Raw genomic sequence first — 21,553 nt, 5'->3', positions numbered from 1 at the left:
TTATCAGCTGATCTTTCAGCAGAAGCTCTACAGGCCAGAAGGGAGTGGCAGGATATACTTAAAGTGATCAAAGAGAAAAACCTACAACCAAGATTACTCTACCCAGCAAGGATCTCATTCAGATTTGACAAAGAAATCAAAAGCTTTTCAGACAAGCAAACGCTAAGAGAATTCAGCACCACCAAACCAGCTCTACAACAAATGCTAATGAAAATTCTCCAGGTGGGAAACATGAGAGAAGAAAACTACCCACAAAAACAAACCCAAAACAATTAAGAAAATGGTAATAGGAACATGCATATCGATAACAACCTTGAATGTAAATGGATTAAATGCCCCAACCAAAAGACACAGACTGGCTGAATGGATATAAAAACAAGACCCATGTATATGCTGTCTACAAGAGACCCACTTCAGACCTAGGGACACACACAGAGTGAAAGTGAAGGGATGGAAAAAGATATTCCATGCAAATGGAAAACAAAAGAAAGCTAGAGTAGCAATACTTGTATCAGATAAAATAGACTTTAAAATAAAGACTGTTACAAGAGATAAGGAAGGACACTACATAATGATCAAGGGATCAATCCAAGAAGAAGATATAACAATTATAAATGTTTATGCACCCAACATGGGAGCACCTCAATACATAAGGCAAATGCTAACAACCATGAAAGGGGAAATCAACAGTAACACAATCATAGTAGGGGACTTTAACACCCCACTTACACCAATGGGCAGATCATCCAAACAGAAAATAAATAAGGAAACACAAGCTTTAAATGACACAACAGACCAGATAAATTTAACTGATATTTATAGAAGATTCCACCCAAAAGTGGCAGAATACACTTTCTTCTCAAGTGCACATGGAACATTCTCCAGGATAGATCACATCTTGGGTCACAAATCAAGCCTCAGAAAACTTAAGAAAATTGAAATCATATCAAGCATCTTTTCTGACCACAACACTATGAGACTGGAAATCAATTACGGGAAAAAAAAACTGTAAAAAACACACATACATGGAGCCTAAACAGTGTGCTATAAAATAACCAGGAGATCACTAAAGAAATCAAAGAAGAAATAAAAAATCAACATAGAAACAAATGACAACGAAACACGATGACCCAAACCTATGGGAGGCAGCAAAAGCAGTTCTAAGAGGGAAGTTTATAGCAATTCAAGCTCACCTCAAGAAACAAGAAAAATCTCAAATTAACACTCTAACCCTACACCTAAAGCAACTAGAGAAAGAAGAACAAAGAAAGTAGAAGGAAAGAAAACATAAAGATCAGAGCATAAATAAATGAAATAGAAATGAAGAAAACAATAGCAAAGTTCAATAAAACTAAAAGCTGGTTCTTTGAGAAGATAAACAAAATTGATAAACCCTTTGCCAGACTCATCAAGAAAAAAAGGGAGAGGATGCAAATCAATAAAATTAGAAAGGAAAAAGGAGAAATCACAACTGACACCACAGAAATACAAAGGATTTTAAGAGACTACTACAAAGAACTATATGCCAATAAAATGGACAACCACGAAGAAATGGACAAATTCTTGGAAAGGTACAATTTTCCAAGACTGAACCAGGAAGAATTAGAAAATATAAACAGACCTATCACAAGTAATGAAATTGAAACTGCAATTAAAAATCTTCCAACAAACAAAAGTCCAGGACCAGATGGCCTCACAGGCACATTCTATCAAACATTTAGAGAAGAGCTAACACTGATTCTTCTCAAACTCTTCCAAAAAAACTGCAGAGGGAGGAACACTCCCAAATTCATTCTACGAAGCCACCATCACCCTGATACCAAAACCAGACAAAGATATCACAAAAAAAGAAAATTACAGACCAATATCACTGATGAACATAGATGCAAAAATCCTCAACAAAACACTAGCAAACAGAATCCAACAACATATTAAAAGGATCATACCCCTTGATCACGTGGGATTTATCCCAGGGATGCAAGGATTCTTCAACATACACAAATCAATCAATGTGATACACCATATTAACAAATTAAGGAATAAAAACCATATGATCACCTCAGTAGATGCAGAAAAAGCTTTTGACAAAATTCAACACCCAATTATGATAAAAACCCTCCAGCAAATGGGCATAGAGGGAACCTACCTCAACATAATAAAGGCCATATATGACAAACCCACAGCAAACCTCATATTCAATGGTGAAAAACTGAAAGCATTTCCACTAAGAGCAGGAACAAGACAAGGATGTCCACTCTCGCCACTCTTATTCAACATAGTTTTGGAAGTCCTAGCCATGGCAATCAGAGAAGAAAAAGAAATAAAAGGAATACAAATTGGCAAAGAAGAAGTAAAACTGCCACTGTTTGCAGATGACATGACATTATACATGGAAAATCCTAAAGATGCCACTAGAAAACTAGTAGAAGTAATCAATGAATTTGGTAAGGTTGCAGTATACAAAATTAATGCACAGAGATCTCTGGCATTCTTATACACTAACAATGAAAAATCAGAAAGAAATCAAGGAAACAATCCCATTTACCATTGCAACAAAAAGAATAAAATACCTAGGAATAAACTTACTCAAGGAGGCAAAAGACTTGTACTTAGAAAACTATAAAACACTGATGAAAGAAATCAAAGACGACATAAACATATGGAGAAATATACCCTGTTCTTGGATTGGAAGAATCAATATTGTGAAAATGACTATACTATCCAAAGCAATCTACAGATTCAATGCAATCCCTATCAAACTACCAATGGCATTCTTCATAGAATTAGAAAAAAAATTTTACAATTTGTATGGAAACCTAAAAGACCCCGAATAGCCAAAGTAATCTTGAGAAAGAAAAATGGAGCTGGAAGAATCAAGTTCCCTGACTTCAAACTATACTACAAAGCTACAGTAATCAAGAGAGTATGGTACTGGCACAGAAACAGAAATATAGATCAATGGTAAAGGATAGAAAGCCCAGAGATAAACCCACGCACATATAGTCACCTAATTTATGACAAAGGAGGCAAAAACATACAATGGAGAAAAGACAGCCTCTTCAATAAGCAGTGCTGGAAAAACTGGACAGCTACATGTAAAAGAATGAAATTAGAACACTACCTAATACCATACACAAAAATAAACTCAAAATGGATTAAAGACCTACATGTAAGGCCAGACACTATAAAACTCTTAGAAGAAAACATAGGAAGAACACTTTGACATAAACCACAGCAAAATCTTTTTTGACCCACCTCCTAGAGTAATGAAAATTAAAACAAAAAGAAAAAAATGGGACCTAATAAAACTTAAAAGCTTTTGCACAGCAAAGGAAACCATAAACAAGACGAAAATACAACCCTCAGAATGGGAGAAAATACTTGCAAATGAAACAATGGACAAAGGATTAATCTCCAAAATATACAAATAGCTCATGGAGCTCAATATCAAAAAAACAAACAATCCAATTAAAAAATGGGCAGCAGACCTAAATAGACATTTCACCAAAGAAGACATACAGATGGGCAAGAGGCACATGAAAAGATGCTCAACATCACTAATTCTTAGAGAAATGCAAATCAAAACTATAATGTTTTGATCATCTCACACTAGTCAGAATGGCCATTATAAAAACCTCTAGAAACAATAAATGCTGGAAAGGGTGTGGTGAAAAGGGAACCCTCTTGCACTGTTGGTGGAAATGTAAATTGATACAAAAACAGAACTATCATATGACCCAGCAATCCCACTACTGGGCATATACCTTGAGAAAACCATAATTCAAAAAGAGTCATATACCACAATGGTCATTGCAGCACTATTTACAATAGCCAGGACTTGGAAGCAACCTAAATGTCTGTCAACAGATGAATAAAGAAGATGTGGAACATATATACGATGGAATATTACTCAGCCATAAAAAGAAACAAAATTGAGTCATATGTAGTGAGGTGGATGGACCTAGAGTCTGTTATACAGAGTGAAGTAAGTCAGAAAGAGAAAAACAAATACGTATGCTAACACATATATATGGAATCTTAAAAAAAAAAAAGGTACTGATGAACCTAGTGACAGGGCAGGAATAAAGACGTATACATAGAGGATGGGCTTGAGGACATGCCGGGGGAGAGGGGGATGCTGGGGCGAAGTGAGAGTAGCAACGACATATATACACCACCAAATGAAAAATAGTTAGCTGGTGGGAAGCAGCAGCATAGCACAGGGAGGTCAGCTGGGTGTTGTGCAATGACCTAGAGGGGTGGGATAGGGAGGGTGGGAGGGAAGCTCAAGACGGAGGGGATATAGGGATATATGTATGCATATAGTTGATTCACTTTGTTGTAAAACAGAACCTAACACAGTAATGTGAAGCAATTATACTCCAATAAAGATCTATTAGAAAATATATTTAGCAGTTTCTGGCAAACAACATGAACTCAGCATAACTTAATTCCTCTGGGCCTCAGTTTTCTCAGCTGCAAGACGGGGGTTGTTATGGATTGAATGTTTGTTTCCTCCCAAAATTCATATGTTGAAATCCTAACTTTCAGAGTGATAGCATTGGGCGGTGAGGCTTTTGGGAGGTGATTAGGTCACGAGGGTAGAGTCCTCATAAATGGAATTAATGCCTTTATAAAGGAAATTCCAGAGAGCTTTCTTGCCCCTTCTGCCCTGTGAGGACACAGTGAGAAGATATCCATCTCTATGAACCAGGAAGCAGCCTCTTACCAGACACCTCATCTGCTGGTGCCTTGGTCCTGGACTTCCCAGCCTCCAGAGCTGTGAGAAATAAATGTTTTTATTTAAGCCACCCAGTATGTGGCATGTTTGTTATAGCAGCCTGAATGGACAAAGACAAGGATCAACAACAGCTCTTACCTCACTGGGTTGTTATAAGGAAGTGTGAGAAACCATCCATGTAAAATATTAGAGCTCTTCCTGTCACATGATATGCTCTCAATCAATGTAGTTTATAATTCATTTATCTGCCCACCAGAAATTCTACTCTTACATATGCTTGTCTAACTGTGTCATTTTTTTGACCCAAATAAGCTCCCTCTCCTTCATAAATCGATGTAAGGCGAAGGTGAAAGTTCTGTGCTTACTCAGAAGTAAAAGCACGGAAGCCAACCTCCTCAATAAAAATACCACAGGAATATGCTTTCTCCTCCATAAAAATACCACAGGAATATGCTTTCTCAGTATTGCACTAGCTAGGGAGGCTTTAAAACATGGTATAGGTACCACTTAAGAGTTGCATTATTGGGCTTCCCTGGTGGCGCAGTGGTTAAGAATCCGCCTGCCAATGCAAGGGACACGGGTTCAAGCCCTGGTCCGGGAAGATCCCACACGCTGCAGAGCAACTAAGCCCGTGTGCCACAACTACTGAAGCCCACGTGCCTAGAGTCCATGCTCCACAACAAGAGAAGCCACCACAATGAGAAACCCGCGCACCACAACTAGAGAAAAGCCCACACGCAGCAAAGAAGACCCAACGCAGCCAAAAATAAAAATAAATAAATTTAAAGAAAAAAGAGTTACATTATTAATGTTAGCTGGACAATATGATGTCACACTATCTCAGGGTCTGACCATCAGTTGATTTTAGTCACTCCAAATCCTTAGTCTGACATTGGTGATAGCCCCAAACATACAATTGTAATTTGACATTCTCACCCAGAAGCCAATCAGCTCTGCAACTTAGATATGCCTTCTGAAAAGTCCACTGTCCATCTTCAGGTCCGAAGAATGAAGTGAATCATTTTTGGAAAGCAAAGTCAATGACCTCCTTCAGATGTACAGACAAGTGTCGCTCAAAGTCTTCATGCACTTCACATGCTTAGTGCAAGGCCTAGAATTCCCCCAGCTAAAGATTCCAAAACTCTCTAGTTGACCTGCATCAGAAAACGCATATAAAATGCCATATTTTTAAGATAAAGGGGAGGTGGTGGTATGAACTCACTCATAAAGGGGAGTATGGTTCTTTATACAACTTGAACAGCCTCCAGCCATGTCCAGGGAAGGAACTTGACCAGTGAAAGGTACATTCCAGACCTCCTGCAGGAATGGCCGGCCAGCCCCATGGTGGAAATAATTGCAACAGGCTGTCAGAGCACGGTAGGCTGAACACTACCACCAACAACTAGCTGAACTCAGATGAAGTACACTGAGATTAAAATTTAGCTTTCTGCACAGTTCACCCATGTAAAACAAACAAACAAACAAACAAACATGCAGAGGGACTGATATGGCCTATTCAGCCTGTGTGATAGCTTTCCCACTAGCTGGCATCCAGCATTGCTTGGGTGAATGTTTAACCATTGTTAAAGAAATCAATCCAAGCTGCCAGTCCTCCTGAGACCAATTACATAGGGCTACCCACGTGAAAAACAGCTTGCTCTTGCAAATCAATGCCTGCAATTTGAAGCATCTAGCCCAGTGACTTCAATTTTAGGCTTATACTTGAACCACAGTTTGATTTCTCTGTTCATTTAGTACATCTCACCCAGTCAGCAGTCCCAGGGGCCTCTCATCATACCTCAGCTTCAACCCTTCTGGAGGATAAGAGCCTGAATCTTTAAAAAGCCCCTGAAGACCTTCTTGAGATAATTAGGGGGCATTTCACAAAAGTATTTAAACATACCCATATTGTCAAACACACTCTCTGTGATGTTAATTTTTTGTGTCAACTTGACTGGGCCACAGGGCCAGATGAAACATTATTTCTGGGTGTGTCTGTAAGGGCGCTTCTGGATGAGATGAGCATTTGAATGTGTGGATTCATTCCAATAGCTAGCCTTCCCCAGTGTGGGTGGTCATCATCTAATCCACTGAGCACCTGAATAGAATAGCAGAGGAAGGAGGATTCATTTCCTTCCTGCCTATCCACTTAAACTGGACTTCAGTTTTCTCCTTCCCTTGGACTGGGATTTACACCATCAGCTTCCCGGGTTCTCAGGCCTTCAGACTGGGACTGGAATTACGTCACTGGTTTTCCTGGGTTTTTAGCTAGTGGACTGCAGACTGTGGGACTTAGCCTCCATAATCATATGAGCCAATTCCTCATTAAAAAATCTTCTTTATATATATGTGTAGATGGATAGATGGATGGATGGATGGATAGACAGATTATTGGTTCTATTTTCTATTTTTCTGGAGAACCCTGACTAATACACTGTCCAAAATTTCTGAAAATCTATAGGGCCTTTTCGTAGAACTAGTAACCTTCAGAGCCTTCATATTACTTAAGTAGATCGTAATTGAATAACTTTGCCTTCTTGTTAATTCAGAAGATAAAATAAGTCCCTAGCACTTCGGCTGTGGTCTTGAGATCTACTACTCAAAGGAACCAGGGCTCCTTGAAGAAATGGCCGATTCTAGTTTTGGGGCAAGAAACCTGCCAGATGAGCCCATATATCTCATTTCACTAGAAAGCGCGGAAGTTAGCAGAAACTCCTAAGGTTGTATTAAAAGGACTCAGATGCCAACTTAAAGGGATTCACACTGGCCAAAAGAGGGGCAATCTGAGTATCAACAAGGATAACTTCAATGAACTGAAACATATTAAATATGTTTAGATCCATGAGTTCATAACGATACTTACAAAATCTATTGGTCACTATTGGAAATGCTAATGAATTAACTATCTTGAAAACAGGAAAACAGAAAAAGGAATCAAGAATTTATCCTGCCTTTCCTGTATACAGTGTACCACTAGGAAAAAAAAATAGTTGATAAAAGGAAGTTTCTTTTTATAAAGGTATTCTAGAAAATAAGTGTAGAAGGAATAACAGAATATCAGTACTTTGCAACTTCTATTCATGTATCTAAAGAATGATTTTCAATGACTGCCAAAATCACAAAAAGATATATATGATCAAAGATTAAATGCCTCCTAAAGAAAGAACACACTACCTACGAGGTAGTCTTGCTAAAAACTCAAGCTTGAATTTGATCAAGTCACTTGTCTAGATCCAAATACCAAATTACTGAGAACACTCTATAAAATGTATCATCCTGTGTCTTCAACAAATTGCAATAAAAGAAAGAAACAGAGAAGAAACCTTCAGTTTAAGTGAGTCTTAAGAGACATACCCACCCCTCCCCCCAGTAAAAGGAAGCTGTATTGATGTCCCCATGTTTCTTATCAACCCTGGAGTCAATCTGTTCCCTTTTAATCTCAAAGTCCCACAGTTTTCCCAGGACCTATAGAAATGGTCCTGAGCTACAGAAATGCTCTTACTCTGATCCACTGTTAATCCTCAAATGCGTCCTACTCCAGTGTTCCTGAGATCCCAGCCCTCAGTGGGTTATATAAACTGAAGGCTTACTACTTACTATCAGACACATGTACTCTATGATTATTTATCTATTTTTGGCTGCATTGGGTCTCTGTTGTTGCGTGCGTGGGCTACTCATCATTGCGGTGGCTTCCCTCATTGAGGAGCATGGGCTCTAGGCACGTGGGCTTCAGTAGGTGTGGCATGCGGGCTCAGTAGTTGTGGCTCGCGGGCTCTAGAGCACAGGCTCTGTAGCTGTGGTGCACGGGCTTAGCTGCTCCATGGCATGTGGGATCGTCCCGGACCAGGGATTGAACCTGTGTCCCCTGCATTGGCAGGCGGATTCTTAACCACTGTGCCACCAGGGAAGTCCTAATGTACTCTAAACATACTCTCATGTCACACAAAATCTCTAATTCTGGGAAGCTCAACGGAATTGGGAAGATGAAACTGGTGCTAGAATCTGGGCTCCATAGGATTTGCCAAGGAAGGAAATCTTACTTAAGGTTGTTGTCTAAAGCAGAAAGAGTGGAAGAACACATCTGAGCCATAATCCTTGAGGTGCAGACAGGAGTCAGGAGTCTAGGGTTCACATGTAAACATTAAGTCTAAGGGTGAGATTATGGAAGGTAAATTAAACCAACAGCCAGAAGCCAGTTTGGAAATAGACTTGAGGGGAAAGGAGAAGAAAACAGTTGAGAAAACCTGAGACTGTATACAGAGGGCAAGAAGCATTGATTGGTTTTTGTTTGTCTAGTATTCCCCTTTTAATTGGAGAGCTATTTCTTCTCTAGCCCAAAGCCTTGACTCTCCTACTCCATGAGGGAGGGCAACGACCAAGGCTGGGACTCTCATGGGACCCTATCCAACTAACAATAGTGACCGGACCATAGTGACTGGTCCAAGGATGGACACAGATCCAAGCAGGGCCAATTGATGTTCTTCCATGAGATTTTTCTATTTGGATATTGAAGAGAAAGTGCTCTCCTTCCTGTAAGGATGAAGACATGGATGTGTCAGTAATCATTTTCCCCATGATGTACAAAGAGTTGTCTCTGGCAGTACAGAATGAAGCCAATAAATTATTAGGAAACAAGAAACAAGAAGAGATGAGGGGGGAAGAAAGATGGGGTAAATTCCAATGACATTGCTCAAGTCCCTAGATCTAGTCTTGCCTGAAGTGAGTGCTACCCTTGAACTTACCAATCACATGTACCAATTCCTTCCTTTCTTTGTTTTTGTTTTGCTGCACCTTAGGTTACTGTCACTTGCAGTGAAGACTTTCACCACTACAATGTGTAGGACAAATATGGCTTGTCTGGCCTGTTCAGCCTCCATTTACCTGGTCTCCCCAGTTTGCTACCTCCATTCTTTAAAGATCCATTAGCTCCAACCTTACGATCTCCTGCTCTCTCCCTGGCATGAGCAATAAATGGTCTTCTAGTGAATGGATCTGAATTATTCTACACTGACTGCAGTGTCCAAATAACCAAAGACATAAATTGTCACTGTTTAATGTTGTAAATGTTTGCTGAAAAAAGGTGCATAAAGCATTTGGAAAGTATAATGCATTTTCCCGTTGACTTTGTTTACCATTTCAGAGACGCTTCACAGAGGAAGACTTTGGGGCAGGAGTCGGAAGAATTGATTTTAGTCCCAGAACCTTGGTTTGGTTTTATTAAACCACGTGGCACGCCCACTCTGTGTCGTTATTTTATTTTACTTTTTAATTTGTCTGCACCATGCAGCTTATGGGATCTTAGTTCCCCAACCAGGGATCGAACCCATGCCCTCAGCAGTGAAAGCGCAGAGTCCTAACCACTGGACTGCCAGGGAGTTCCCTGTGTCACTCTATTTTAAACACTTCTCGTGTTAACTCATTTAATCCTCAACAACCTACCACAACAATGAAGTAGGTATTATTTGATCCCCATTTTATAAACAAAGAAATGAGGCACAAAGAGTTTAAGTAGTTTACCCAACATAACAAAACTAGTAAATGGAGGGGGTCGTGTGTTTTGAATTTGGGGGACTTGTGTTCCTCATCCACAAGATACAAGTTATGTGAAATGCTGTGTCCTATGGTACCAGAAGAGTATGGGCTTTGGAGTCAGAAAAACTTGAGTTAGAATTCTGAGTCTCGGTTCCTTCATATATAGAACTGGCTGACAACACCTTTCTCTTGGGTTTGTTGTGTGGATTAAATGAGATAATATATGTCAGGAGCTACGGGAAACCCTTGGAAAAATCCCTCCTGTGAAGCAGAAGGGATTGACAGACTATTGCCTGTGGATTTTTGAACAAGATACTTGAAACATTTGAGACCCTTCTTAGGAAACAGGCCACTCATACATAGCAATGAAAGAAAAAAAGTTTAAAAGTCTCTCTTTGGTTAGAAATCATGCTTGCTTGATTTTTATGTTTCTATAAAAGCACAGGGAGATATCTGCCACAAATGAGGTCAGAGAGTTGCAATTAGACATCACCGCGGGCCTATATTTTCTACCCTGAGGAAAAATAATAAAATATGTCAAAACATGTACTCCCCCCACTCCTAGGGAACACTCACCTGGTGGCTACCACGGAGGCTTGGCTGGCGTGCAGACAAAGTCCCACCGACCATCACCAAGGGACTCACACCAGCTCTGGAGCCAGGATTGTGAAGACAATTGAAACATCTTGCCTTCAGCAGGGGCTAAAATCAACAAGGTTAGTATCTAAGTAGTGTTTGGCCCTGCATGGATGGTAACACAGGAGAGCGTGAAACCTTCTACCTTGCCTCTCACTCAGGGACCTGACATTTCCATCTTTGTGTGATTAAAAGAATCAGAGTAGGAATTCCAGTATAAACATGGCAGCACGAGACAGAAATTTCCAGTTCTCCTCCATCATGTCACACAAAACAAGATTAATGGAAACAACAGCAGTATGGATAATGACATTTTGAGCAAAATTAGGAGGGGTATCTAATCCTCAGTCTCAGAAAACATCCAAGGGTCATCCAAAATAAAGAAATCGGGTGAGGAGACATTTAGGAAGAAGCTGTGCCAGGGGATATGCTTAATAAGCTGGTTCAGGGGTTCAAAAGATGCCAGCAAGAATATACTTCCTCCAGGTTAGGGGCTTATCCCAACGTGGTAGATAATCCCTTGATCATAACAAGAGCTGCAAGACCTGAGGAGAGAAGGGCCAAAATGGATTGAGTAGAAGCTGCATGAGGTGCGGGGTAGGTATGGTGTGCACTTCAAAATCCTCTTCCCCTACTTCTCACTGCAGCCAAAAAGCTGCAGCATCTACTTCCATGCAAGCTTTGACTAGCTTTGCACAGATGCAGGGAGATAGATAGAGCCTTGCTTCGGGTTAAGGCTGCTTACCCCTCACCCCTTGGGAACCCACTCTTATACTTGGCCATGAGAAACCCAAAAGTGTAGGGCATAGGGGCCAATAGATCAGTGCTTAGCCCTTTCATTCCCCAAGAGAATATTTCTCCTTGGTAGAATCCAGTGGGATCAAATACTAATTGCAAAGCAGTAAAATACCTCAAAAATGTATCTTTGTCTTTTGTGGATTCCCCATCCTGATTTCCGGCTTCCTGGAATTACAGTCCCCTCCAAACCCACCCGCATGCAAGCCTTCGTTTCAGTCTCTGGATATTGGGGTACCAGGCTAAGAAAGTTAGTACCAGAAATGGCCTGGAAAGCAAACTCTCGGAGGAGGATTCGGCAGCTGACTGCCTACCCACTGGTCAGACGGCAAGGGCCCCATTTACGGTGGCCGTTTGAGGGACAAAGCATCACAATGAACTCTTACCTTGGGGTAATAGGATTAGGCACTGGTGGAAGGTGAAGAACACTTGAACAGCACAGTGAAATGGTTAATTATGACGGCTGTGGCTATGGTGTTCGTTGCTTTGGTAACTGTTTGAATATCTTGGGGAAAAAAAAAAAAAGATAGCTACAGGTCAACCAGCCATAAACTGTAAAAAACAGAGGGCCTCCAGGGAGGCGCTTAGGAAACCCTTATCTCCTGCAACTGTAGGGCGGACTTCACTGGAAATCAACTCAAAATCCGCCAAGGAGGCAAAGCTACAAAGAAAACTGATTATACAGCCTTGACAGTTCCCTTCTGTCAAAGTCAGGAGAGTGGGACCCAGAGGACTAGGATGGAGCCGTTCAGGTAGACAAGGCTCAGAACCCTAAACTCCCGAGCGCTCTGAATCATCCCATCTGCGAGAGGCCCATCCTCCCTCCACTTTGTCAGAGGAGAGCAGCCTCCCCTCCTTGGAGCCCCTACAAAGACTCCACCTGCAGAGCCTGCTGCTTCTCCCTGCTTCCAGGCTAATAAACAGCATCAGAGCTCAGCACACCCAGAACCCAGAAATCCAGTCCCTGGTCTGGGAGCAAGAGTCTCCACAGTGAAAGAAGAGGCGGCTGGTGTGAACTGGCAGGAACTGGGGGAAGACATGTGGGAGTGGATCTCTAGAGAGCGTGCTGAAGTGGGGATGGGTGTGCAGAACGTAAGGCTGGCAGGTGGAGCGGTTACTGGCTTGGGAGGACTCTCTTGTGACCCTGCATTCAACACCTCGAGCCATCCTAACAGGTCACTGCGACAGCTCCTACCAGCTTAGATAGGATGATAGTCCACAGTAAGTGAGGTGAGAGGCCGGAGCTGCTCTGCAGAGTGTTAAGGAAGGGGTGACAAAATTCATGGCGGTGAGCAAGTGAGACGGGATATTCTTCCAGATGGATAGCCGACTATGCTAGGACCATTTATCAATTAAATCATTATCTTTTCCACTTAACTAAGATGTCTCAATTTTTATGCCTTAAAACAACCCTACTCACAGATTAGAGGTTGCCTAGAGGCGGGGGTAGAAGCAGAATTGACTGCAAATGGGCACGATCCCTTTGGGGTGATGGAAATGTTCTAAAACTAGATTTCAATGGTGGTACACGATTCTATAAATGTACTAAAAATAATTAAACTGTGTATCTCAAATAGGTAAATTTTACGGTATGTAAAATTATACCTCAGTAAATCGGCTTTAAAAATTACTCCAAAGTACATTGTTTAGACTTTGTAACTTTTGTTATTGTTTCTGGAGATGGCATTTCTTGAAGGCTGTTGTTCAAGGTGAGATACTATGACCTACAACTTCTTTTCAGCCTAGCTTCAGAAAGCTGGGAGCAGACCACAGTTTAATTCCCACACTGCACACATGCAGTCATTGTAAGTTGCTAATCACATGTGTCTTAACTGGATTATTATGCCGTACTTTTTACGACAAGAGCAGGAACTCAGGTCTCTTTCTGAACATCACACGTTATTTCACTAGGTATCCATTTGATACCCAGATATGCTAAAAATGACTAACTGATTAAAAGAGCAGTAGCTTAAGCATCACGCCCTGAGAAAGAGCCAGATCTTAAGGTCTGTTTACACACGATGATTATAAAACAATCAGGAAATTTTGTCAGCTTTTTATCTGATTAAAAAAAATTTTTTGTTGTTTTGGCCAGCAGAGGGCAATCTAGGTCCCATAAAACCGAGGGAAAAAAGAGAAAACAAATCCCACATGCCACGGAGCGGCTAGGCCCGTGAGCCATGGCCGCTGAGCCTGCGCGTCCACAGCCTGTGCTCTGCAATGGGAGAGGTCACAACAGTGAGGGACCAGCGTACCGCAAAAAAAAAATAAAAATAAAAAGAGAAAACAAAAAGGGGGAAAAAGAACATAAAAGACAATATATAATAATCAGATGGCATCAGCATTTCGGTGATTAGGTTTGTTAAGGCAGTCAGTCTGGTTTCCTCAGACTCATGAACCACTTTCTTCCTTCCCGTTCTCCGCCCTTCTCCTCCCATCTGTATTTCCTACATAATACATTTAGATGCTTTGATGTTCCTATTGATAAAAAGAAAAATCAAGGCAAGAAAAAGGCTGTGTCACTACTCCTGTCAGGGGTTACCCTGTGCATTATGCAATACTTCTCTCTCTTTTTTATGGGAAGAACTGGTACTACATGTGAAAGGAAGCTGGTTCCTCCCTCCTTTCCCCTTCTTAGTTGCCAACCCATGTCTGTTAAGGGATCCTCTTCCACGGTACTCACAAACCTAAGGAGTCCCAAGTCTGAACCAGGGTTTCTCCATGTGGCCTGAAGACTGCCTGCGTAAGCTATGAGGTGGGACAGGATGCCTGACACACCTGCAGATACTGGGTTCCACTCTAGGAAACGGAATCAGAATCTCAGGCATCAGGACCCGGGAATCTGCCTTGGCTTTTATTTAGATCAATGGGTTACACCCTCCATTCCCATCAGAAGCAGGAAGAGGTGCGTGCTACAAGGCAGATTCCCGTGAAAAGAGAGTTAAAAGTACTGCAGAATGCACAGGTTAACTCCTGACAGGAGTGGTGACACAGCTGGCTCTTCCTAAGAAGTGTACCTCAGAGAGCAGTACTACTCCAAGTGTGGTCCAGGGATCAGGAAACACATCATTTTGGAATCTATTAGAAGCGCACATTCTCACCCCACCCCAGACCTACTGAATCAATCTCTGGGGGGTGGGGCCCAAGCATCTGTTTTAACAAGCTCCAGGGGATTCTCATGCATGTTTCAGTTTTAGAAGCACTGTAGATGATTGTTTCCTAAACCTTTCTGAGGGTAAATATACCTTTCCAGGCCCTTCAATGGGCCGTTCTGATTAAGAGCAGCTGGAAGGAGAACCTGGAAATTTGTGCAAGTTCCCCCACGTGACTCTTAACCATTAGGTAAGTTTAGGAGGCTCTGTAGGTGCCTTCCTGATTTCTTCATCTTCATGAGCCCTGATGGAGGCAGACGTTTTGGTAAGAGATGCAGGTAAGAATCACTGTGGAGCTTTTTAAAAATACAGATTCTCTGGCCTTTTCCCCAAATCCAGTCAATCACTGTATCTAGGATAGGTGGTAAAGCAGTACATGGTGTATTTTGTTTTACTGGAGTAAGGGACTTAAATGAAGAAGGGGTAAATTTTCAGCGGGGGATGGCCCTGTGCTTAGGGATGCTGGGTGCTGATGCTCCAGCTTGGGACTTTCAGCAAAGACCCAGCACCAAGCTCAGGCAGACAGGGCTGGAGCTGTACTTTCTAGCAGACCACAAAGGCCTAGGCGAGAAAACCTGGCAGCAGTAGCATCACCTACGCTGAGGACCAGAGGCCCTTCCCCACAGACAGAACCGAGAGAGCACTGCCTGCCAATTCTGGTGGGAGCGGGAGAAAGCCATACTTAATTGGGTTTAGAAAAATAAAGAAATGTGATGTTTCTTTTACCAGTCACACACAGAAAGATTTAGAGGAAGCCGGAACACTAGCAGGGAGGTAAAGTGTGAAAAATGTTTCTTTTGAAACTTCTCTCTCTACTTTCTTCATCTCCTATGTCTGACATTCTATAAAACCAGCCTTTTCTAAGACCTTATAGTCTCTTTATTTCACCATCAAGGAGCTCACCTTTTGTCTTGCTACTAAGATATTTCATAATGTTGATAGGTTCTTTTATCTTTTCTAAGCTCTAAATACCAGTAAGCCTGAGACTACATTGGGTCAACAATCAACCCTATTACAAAGCTCTCCTTCTTCCAGTGTTTGACCCCAAAGAGCCAAGTGTTTAACACCTTAGTCTTCAATCAAAATCACATATATTGAGCTTAATGAAGTGCTCGATACACCGTAATACAATTACAAGCAACAATTACAAGCATCATCTGATAAAAGCGTTGAATGTGTTTGATTCCCTGGTGTGAAAACAATGATACAGGAAATTCAAACACAGCTGTAAATACACACCTATTTTTATTGCTTAAAGGCCCCTAAAAGCCTAGAATCAGGATAGACTCTGCCAGGTGAAGAAATCTACATTTTGCAAGCCTGGAATATAAAGAAGGGAAAATTCCTAATTTCGGGAATGCTGCAAACATTTTTCAGATGACATCCGAAAACAGATATAAAACCCTTGTTTCTGAGACCACACTCGTCATGCAGAAAAAAATTCAAGGACCCAGATGACACGAAGGTCTCCAAACATCTTCGAATTTTCCTGATATTCAGACTTTATTCTCCACCCCTCTACTGTGAAGCTTTGTTATTTCTTATTTGAAGGGACTTCCCAAAATCTTGGCCTTGGTACATACGGGTGAATAATCACATAAGGTAGTGCAAAAAAAGTCCAGGGTTCCTTTTTGAGAAAATGGTATTGAGATGCTGCTCTCCACTCCTTTACCTCCAAAGCTGACAGCCTGCCTCACTCCTGTCAAGAATCACAGCTTCTCTGACCCAGATGGGACGCCACCATCACTTAGACACACATGAGAAGTGAGTGACATTCAACACCCTGACCTTTAAGCGGCTAGCCTTCATCGGGTCCTTTCAAAAATAGGTTTGTTCTTTTCCTTGACATCTCCTCGGGCCCCAACAGCTGGACCTAGAAATTGCTGGTGTAGCCACCTCTCCATGTAGCCCAGTAAGTCTTCACCAACCACCACACAGAGTTCCAAATGGTAGCTTCAAGATGTTGCTTTCTTTAGCATTAAGTCCTTCCTGTCACCATCACCACCCCCATGGGATGAAAGGCAGTCTGCAAAAGCAGTTGTTTTTTTAACTTTATAACTATAAACCAGCTTTTACTACTGAGGCATGATTGTTTTTAACTGAAGTATAGTTGATTTACAATGTTGTGTTAGTTTCTGGTTTACAGCAATTACTCAGTTTATAATATATATATTATATCTATATCACACCTGACTGTGTAACATTAAAGACAACAGAAAGCTTTACTGGTTCAAATATGGTTGAATACATAGATGCCTCTTTCTGGACTTGCTCTTCTGTACGGATCATCTTTTGTCCTAACACCGAATCAACATCACACTTTCTGAATTACTATAGCTCTATGTTTTACATCTAGAGAAAGTCCTCCAACTAAGCTGTTCTTCTTTAAGAAGAAATATCCGTTTGCATTTCACATAACTTTCATAATGTGCTTGTCATTATTCAAACACACACAAAAACTTCCTGAGATTTTGGTTGAAATTGCACTAAACCTATAGGTCAATTTGGGTAGAAATGACATATTTACAATGCTGAGTTTTCCAACCCATAAATGTAAATATCTCTTCACTCATTAGGGTCTTCTTTATTTTTTCTCAAACATGTTTCATAATTTTCTATGTAGAGACCTTATATAATTCTTATCAGATTTATGTCTATAGACTTGAATTTTTGATGCCTTTGTAAATGATATACATTTTAATTACTTTTTTCTAATTGACTGTTACTGGTATATAAAAATTTTTTGGATATTGATTATATACTCAGTAATCCTATTAAATTTACTTATTGAGTCTAATAGTTTATCTGTGACTTTTCTGGATTTTCTCCATTCACAATAATGTCATTGGTAATTTCTTCTTTAAATTGGTTTGAAGAATTGATCTATAATACTCTAACTCATAGCTAGCAAAAATATTATTTTCATGTTACAGCAGTTCACATACAGTATATATGTGAACTTAATATATTTGATTAAAACAATTTGTTTTAGATTAGAACATTTGGACTATTGGCCTCGGCATGGAGGAATACAAAGGGCACCCAGTACATAAAGAACATGTTTGTTTTCTCAGGAGCTCAGGAAATACATATTCTGTATGCACTGCTCCCCTCCCCCCACCTACCTACCCCTCCCCCCATATATACACCAAGAGAAAAAGCGGCCACCTTTTGGCCAGTCTGTATTTCCACGTCTATTCCTTTCTCTTTAAGCATGAAAGAAAACAAAAGACTGATTGAAATGATACATTTTATTTGCTCCTCTGAATATTACACTCTTCTGATTATATCACCATGACGCTATCTCATTTAACTTCTAGAAGACCTCTTCTCTCCACTTTCTTATCTTCTTTTTCAAATCTCCTCCTTCCCTGGGTTACCAGTAAGTTACCAGTGTCCACGCTAAGTCGCTTCTTGATAATGGAACTTCCCTTGCTTACAGAGAAGTAGGTCTGAGGTTGGAACCAGGTCTGCTTTGGTTGTATCAGAAGGCAATGAAGACTAGTCCACCCACTGTCGGACCCAGAGAACTGACACAAAATAAAGGACCAGAGCCTTTGGTTCTGTCTTCAGCAATATTTATTGGAAACAGCGACGCTTCCCGCGGTTAAGAGTTTATACATTAAGCAGTAAGATTTGCCTGTCGCTCCACATGATCCACTACCGCAGGTGGCACATCCAAAGCAGCACATTAAACCTCTGAAAGAATCTGTACAGCTAGATAAATAGAACTCTGGATGCCTAACAGGACTTTAATGACTGATACGAAAAAACCCGCAGGAAACAAATCAATGAAGAAAACCACTCATAAGTTTACACACAGCACTGTACACACAAAATGAAGAGGAGATAGAAGGGACAGAAATAAAAGTCATGACTGAATTGGGAAAGAGCTTTGCATATGCAGCCACACATCTTAAACTGCTAAGCACAAAAATCATCTTTATTTGGTCCTCATTGAGGGCAGAATATGCACAAATGATGTTCAAAGAACACAAGGTGAAAGTGGAGTGGGAAGATGGTTACTGTTTCTCGGTCTATGAACTAGCGGGAAAATGGTTTCTAGTGTTTTTCTTCTTGTGTCTCTATACCAAATGTATTCATGAAACATGTAATTCATAAATAAGACTGAAGTGAAGATATTTGTTCCCCTGTCCAGGTACCTTCAGAAATGCCCTGTATGTATACATGGTTTCTGTACAGCAAGAAATTTAAGCTTGGAAACCAGATCTCTTCCCATTTCCTCATAATGGAGAATCTCCTCTTCAGCTCCTCCCTCCATATGCTGACTGCTAACTGTCTTACTTAGAAATAAAATGGGAATCCCCCTCTGGCTTTAATAGCAGGGAGGGAAGAAAACCAGCTGTAACTCAGAAATAGGCATAAGCTGTGGAACAAAGGTGACTGTTCTCAGAGAAGGCTTTGAACCCACACTCAACACTTTTATATTGACAGCATCAAGGGACTCGCTCGTTCAGACCAGAAGACAATTTGCTGGTGAGGGAGGCTTCCTTTGACAATTCTGTGACCCACATGTTTGGGAGGGGTCACTGTGAAAACGAGAACTTTCTCCTCTATTTAAATGGAGAACCTGAGACCTTGAGATGGCCCCGGTGGTAGATAACATCTTCGCAGGATGGTTTATCTGTGATGTGGCTGATGGTCATATTCTAAGAAGCCACATCCTCCTGAGAACTGTGTCAACAGCAGTTCTGTGAATTCTGGCTGGTCTCAGATGGTATTTACAAAGCACATGCCATGCCCACCAGGCTAAGAAGATACCATCCATCACCATGACTCTTGTGGGATCACACAAGTCAACGAAACGTACTCAGTGGGGCTTGATGACTTGGACCACTGCAGCCTGCACTTGGGATGTGTTGTAAGCAGCATTACCAAAGCAGTGGTTAAACTTAACTATCTGGGTCAGGAAGAGGTGAGCCAGCCAGCATGACATCCTAATGGGGCAGCGCAACCAGAATCTCCACATAATTGATGGGGAAGAAGCCTGACTGGCCATGGAGCATCCCCTCATACCAGTTCTCATCAATCTGGTTAGTGAGTGTGATGATATCACCCTCTTTAAAACCCAACTCCCCTTCATTTTCAGGTTCAAAGTCGTACAGAGCTCGGCAGCAGGGCTGATCCATTGGGGCACCTGGGAGTAAGAGCAGGAGAGAAGAACACAGAAAGACAAGGGGAATTTAATGCACGTGTCTACCTCCTGCTGCACCTGCCCAGCTTGCTGTCCCCCTTGGTTCCTCCCTCACTCCTCTTCCCGCTGAAGCTTCCTCTTGCTACTGGTCCCCAGTGTCTGCTGCACGGCACCTTGCCCTCTAGCAGTCTTCAGAAGCTTTCTCATGTTCCTTGAAGTTGTTGAATTGCTGTTTCTATTTCCAGTATGAAAAATTGGCCACATCTATCCTTGTGATACGTACAACACAATTCGTCAAGGTTGGCCTTGCTAACAATGCCCAGAGATGGGAGACCCAATGACTTAAGGAGTATTAACGAGATTTAGGTTCAAAATGAAGCGTGGCCAGAATTCTTTCCATGCTAGCACTTTAAGATCTCTGCACATGTGAAATAATAGAGTTTATTACACGGACAAACTTCAGAATAACAATGCAGTTCTCACTTTTTAAAAATAAAGACCCCTCCCCGCCCAGCCTCTGGAAACCGCTGTAATGTAGTAAAAATAAGACAAAATAAGACAATATAAAACACTGGGTTCAAGTTCTTACTCTCTGTGACCTTGCCTAAGGCACTTTGCTCTCAGGTTCTTTGTCTAAAATTGGAACTAACAGTAGAACTTACTTTTCACAGTACTACTCTGGCTATTAAATGAGATTATATAAAAATGATATAATTTACACCTTTGCGTTATATATTGCATATATAAACATGAGGTGTGCATCAGAGCTACGGCATAGAAAAAATAATATATTCATCCTTGAGTTAAATATTGAAGGATGGGATCATAGCTTAAAAGGGATCTATGTTAAATGAGCAAATATATTAACACAGCAGGCAAACACATATGTATATCGACGCAGACAAGTGCATACAGCTCCATGCCATCTAGATGGCTTTGAAGGGGAACAATGAATTTTTTTTTTTTTTTTTTTTTTTTTACTTAGAGAAAGCAAATTAATGAGTCTCCAAAAGAAAAGTGAAATATGGGATTGGTTTTTGAGCAGGGGGAAGCAGGTTACCTATAACTTATATGACTAGTCCTTGTAACCAGATAACTTCTAAAAACCACTGCTGTTTATCCACACACTGAGGGCTCTGAGCAGCAGAGCTAAGCACAAGGGGCAGAGAACTCCAACTGTCGTCACACACCTCACTTTGTTCCTTCATGGTCTCCTGAGAGCATCTATGTTTCCTACTGTAGAACATCAGGCACTGGGGATGCAGGGAAAACAGGAGAAAGCTGTATATCCTTAAAATCCACATCCAGTATGAGATAGTTCCTGTTCTTCAACCAAGATTACCAAGGTTGAATCTATTTCAAGCACAGGTTTTTATCTGATCTGTGTGTAGGGGGTGGAGAGCGGTGGTACCACCTAAAAGAATACATTACTGGGTATACATCAACATGCCTGATGGAAAATAAGTTTTAGCTCCCATTGTATCAACCTCTTACCACAGCACGATGAACCGGCTGGAGGGTGGGGAAAGGAGGGAAGTCTAG

General features: G+C 41.2%; 1 protein-coding gene across 1 annotated transcript in view; it reads right to left on the bottom strand.

Moving 5' to 3' along the window:
• Positions 1-18,427: 18,427 nt before the first annotated feature.
• The window catches only part of SH3GL2 (SH3 domain containing GRB2 like 2, endophilin A1), a 201,324-nt gene continuing 198,198 nt past the window's right edge, over positions 18,428-21,553 (bottom strand). Inside the window, exon 9 of the mRNA XM_060153484.1 lies at positions 18,428-20,014. Coding sequence (XP_060009467.1) covers positions 19,815-20,014 — 200 coding nt within the window. The 3' untranslated portion in view covers positions 18,428-19,814. The remainder of the gene's footprint in view (positions 20,015-21,553) is intronic.

This window comes from Lagenorhynchus albirostris, chromosome 7 (assembly GCF_949774975.1).
Source record: "Lagenorhynchus albirostris chromosome 7, mLagAlb1.1, whole genome shotgun sequence".
Taxonomy (NCBI): domain Eukaryota; kingdom Metazoa; phylum Chordata; class Mammalia; order Artiodactyla; family Delphinidae; genus Lagenorhynchus; species Lagenorhynchus albirostris.
This window is presented reverse-complemented; position numbering and strand designations above follow the sequence as displayed.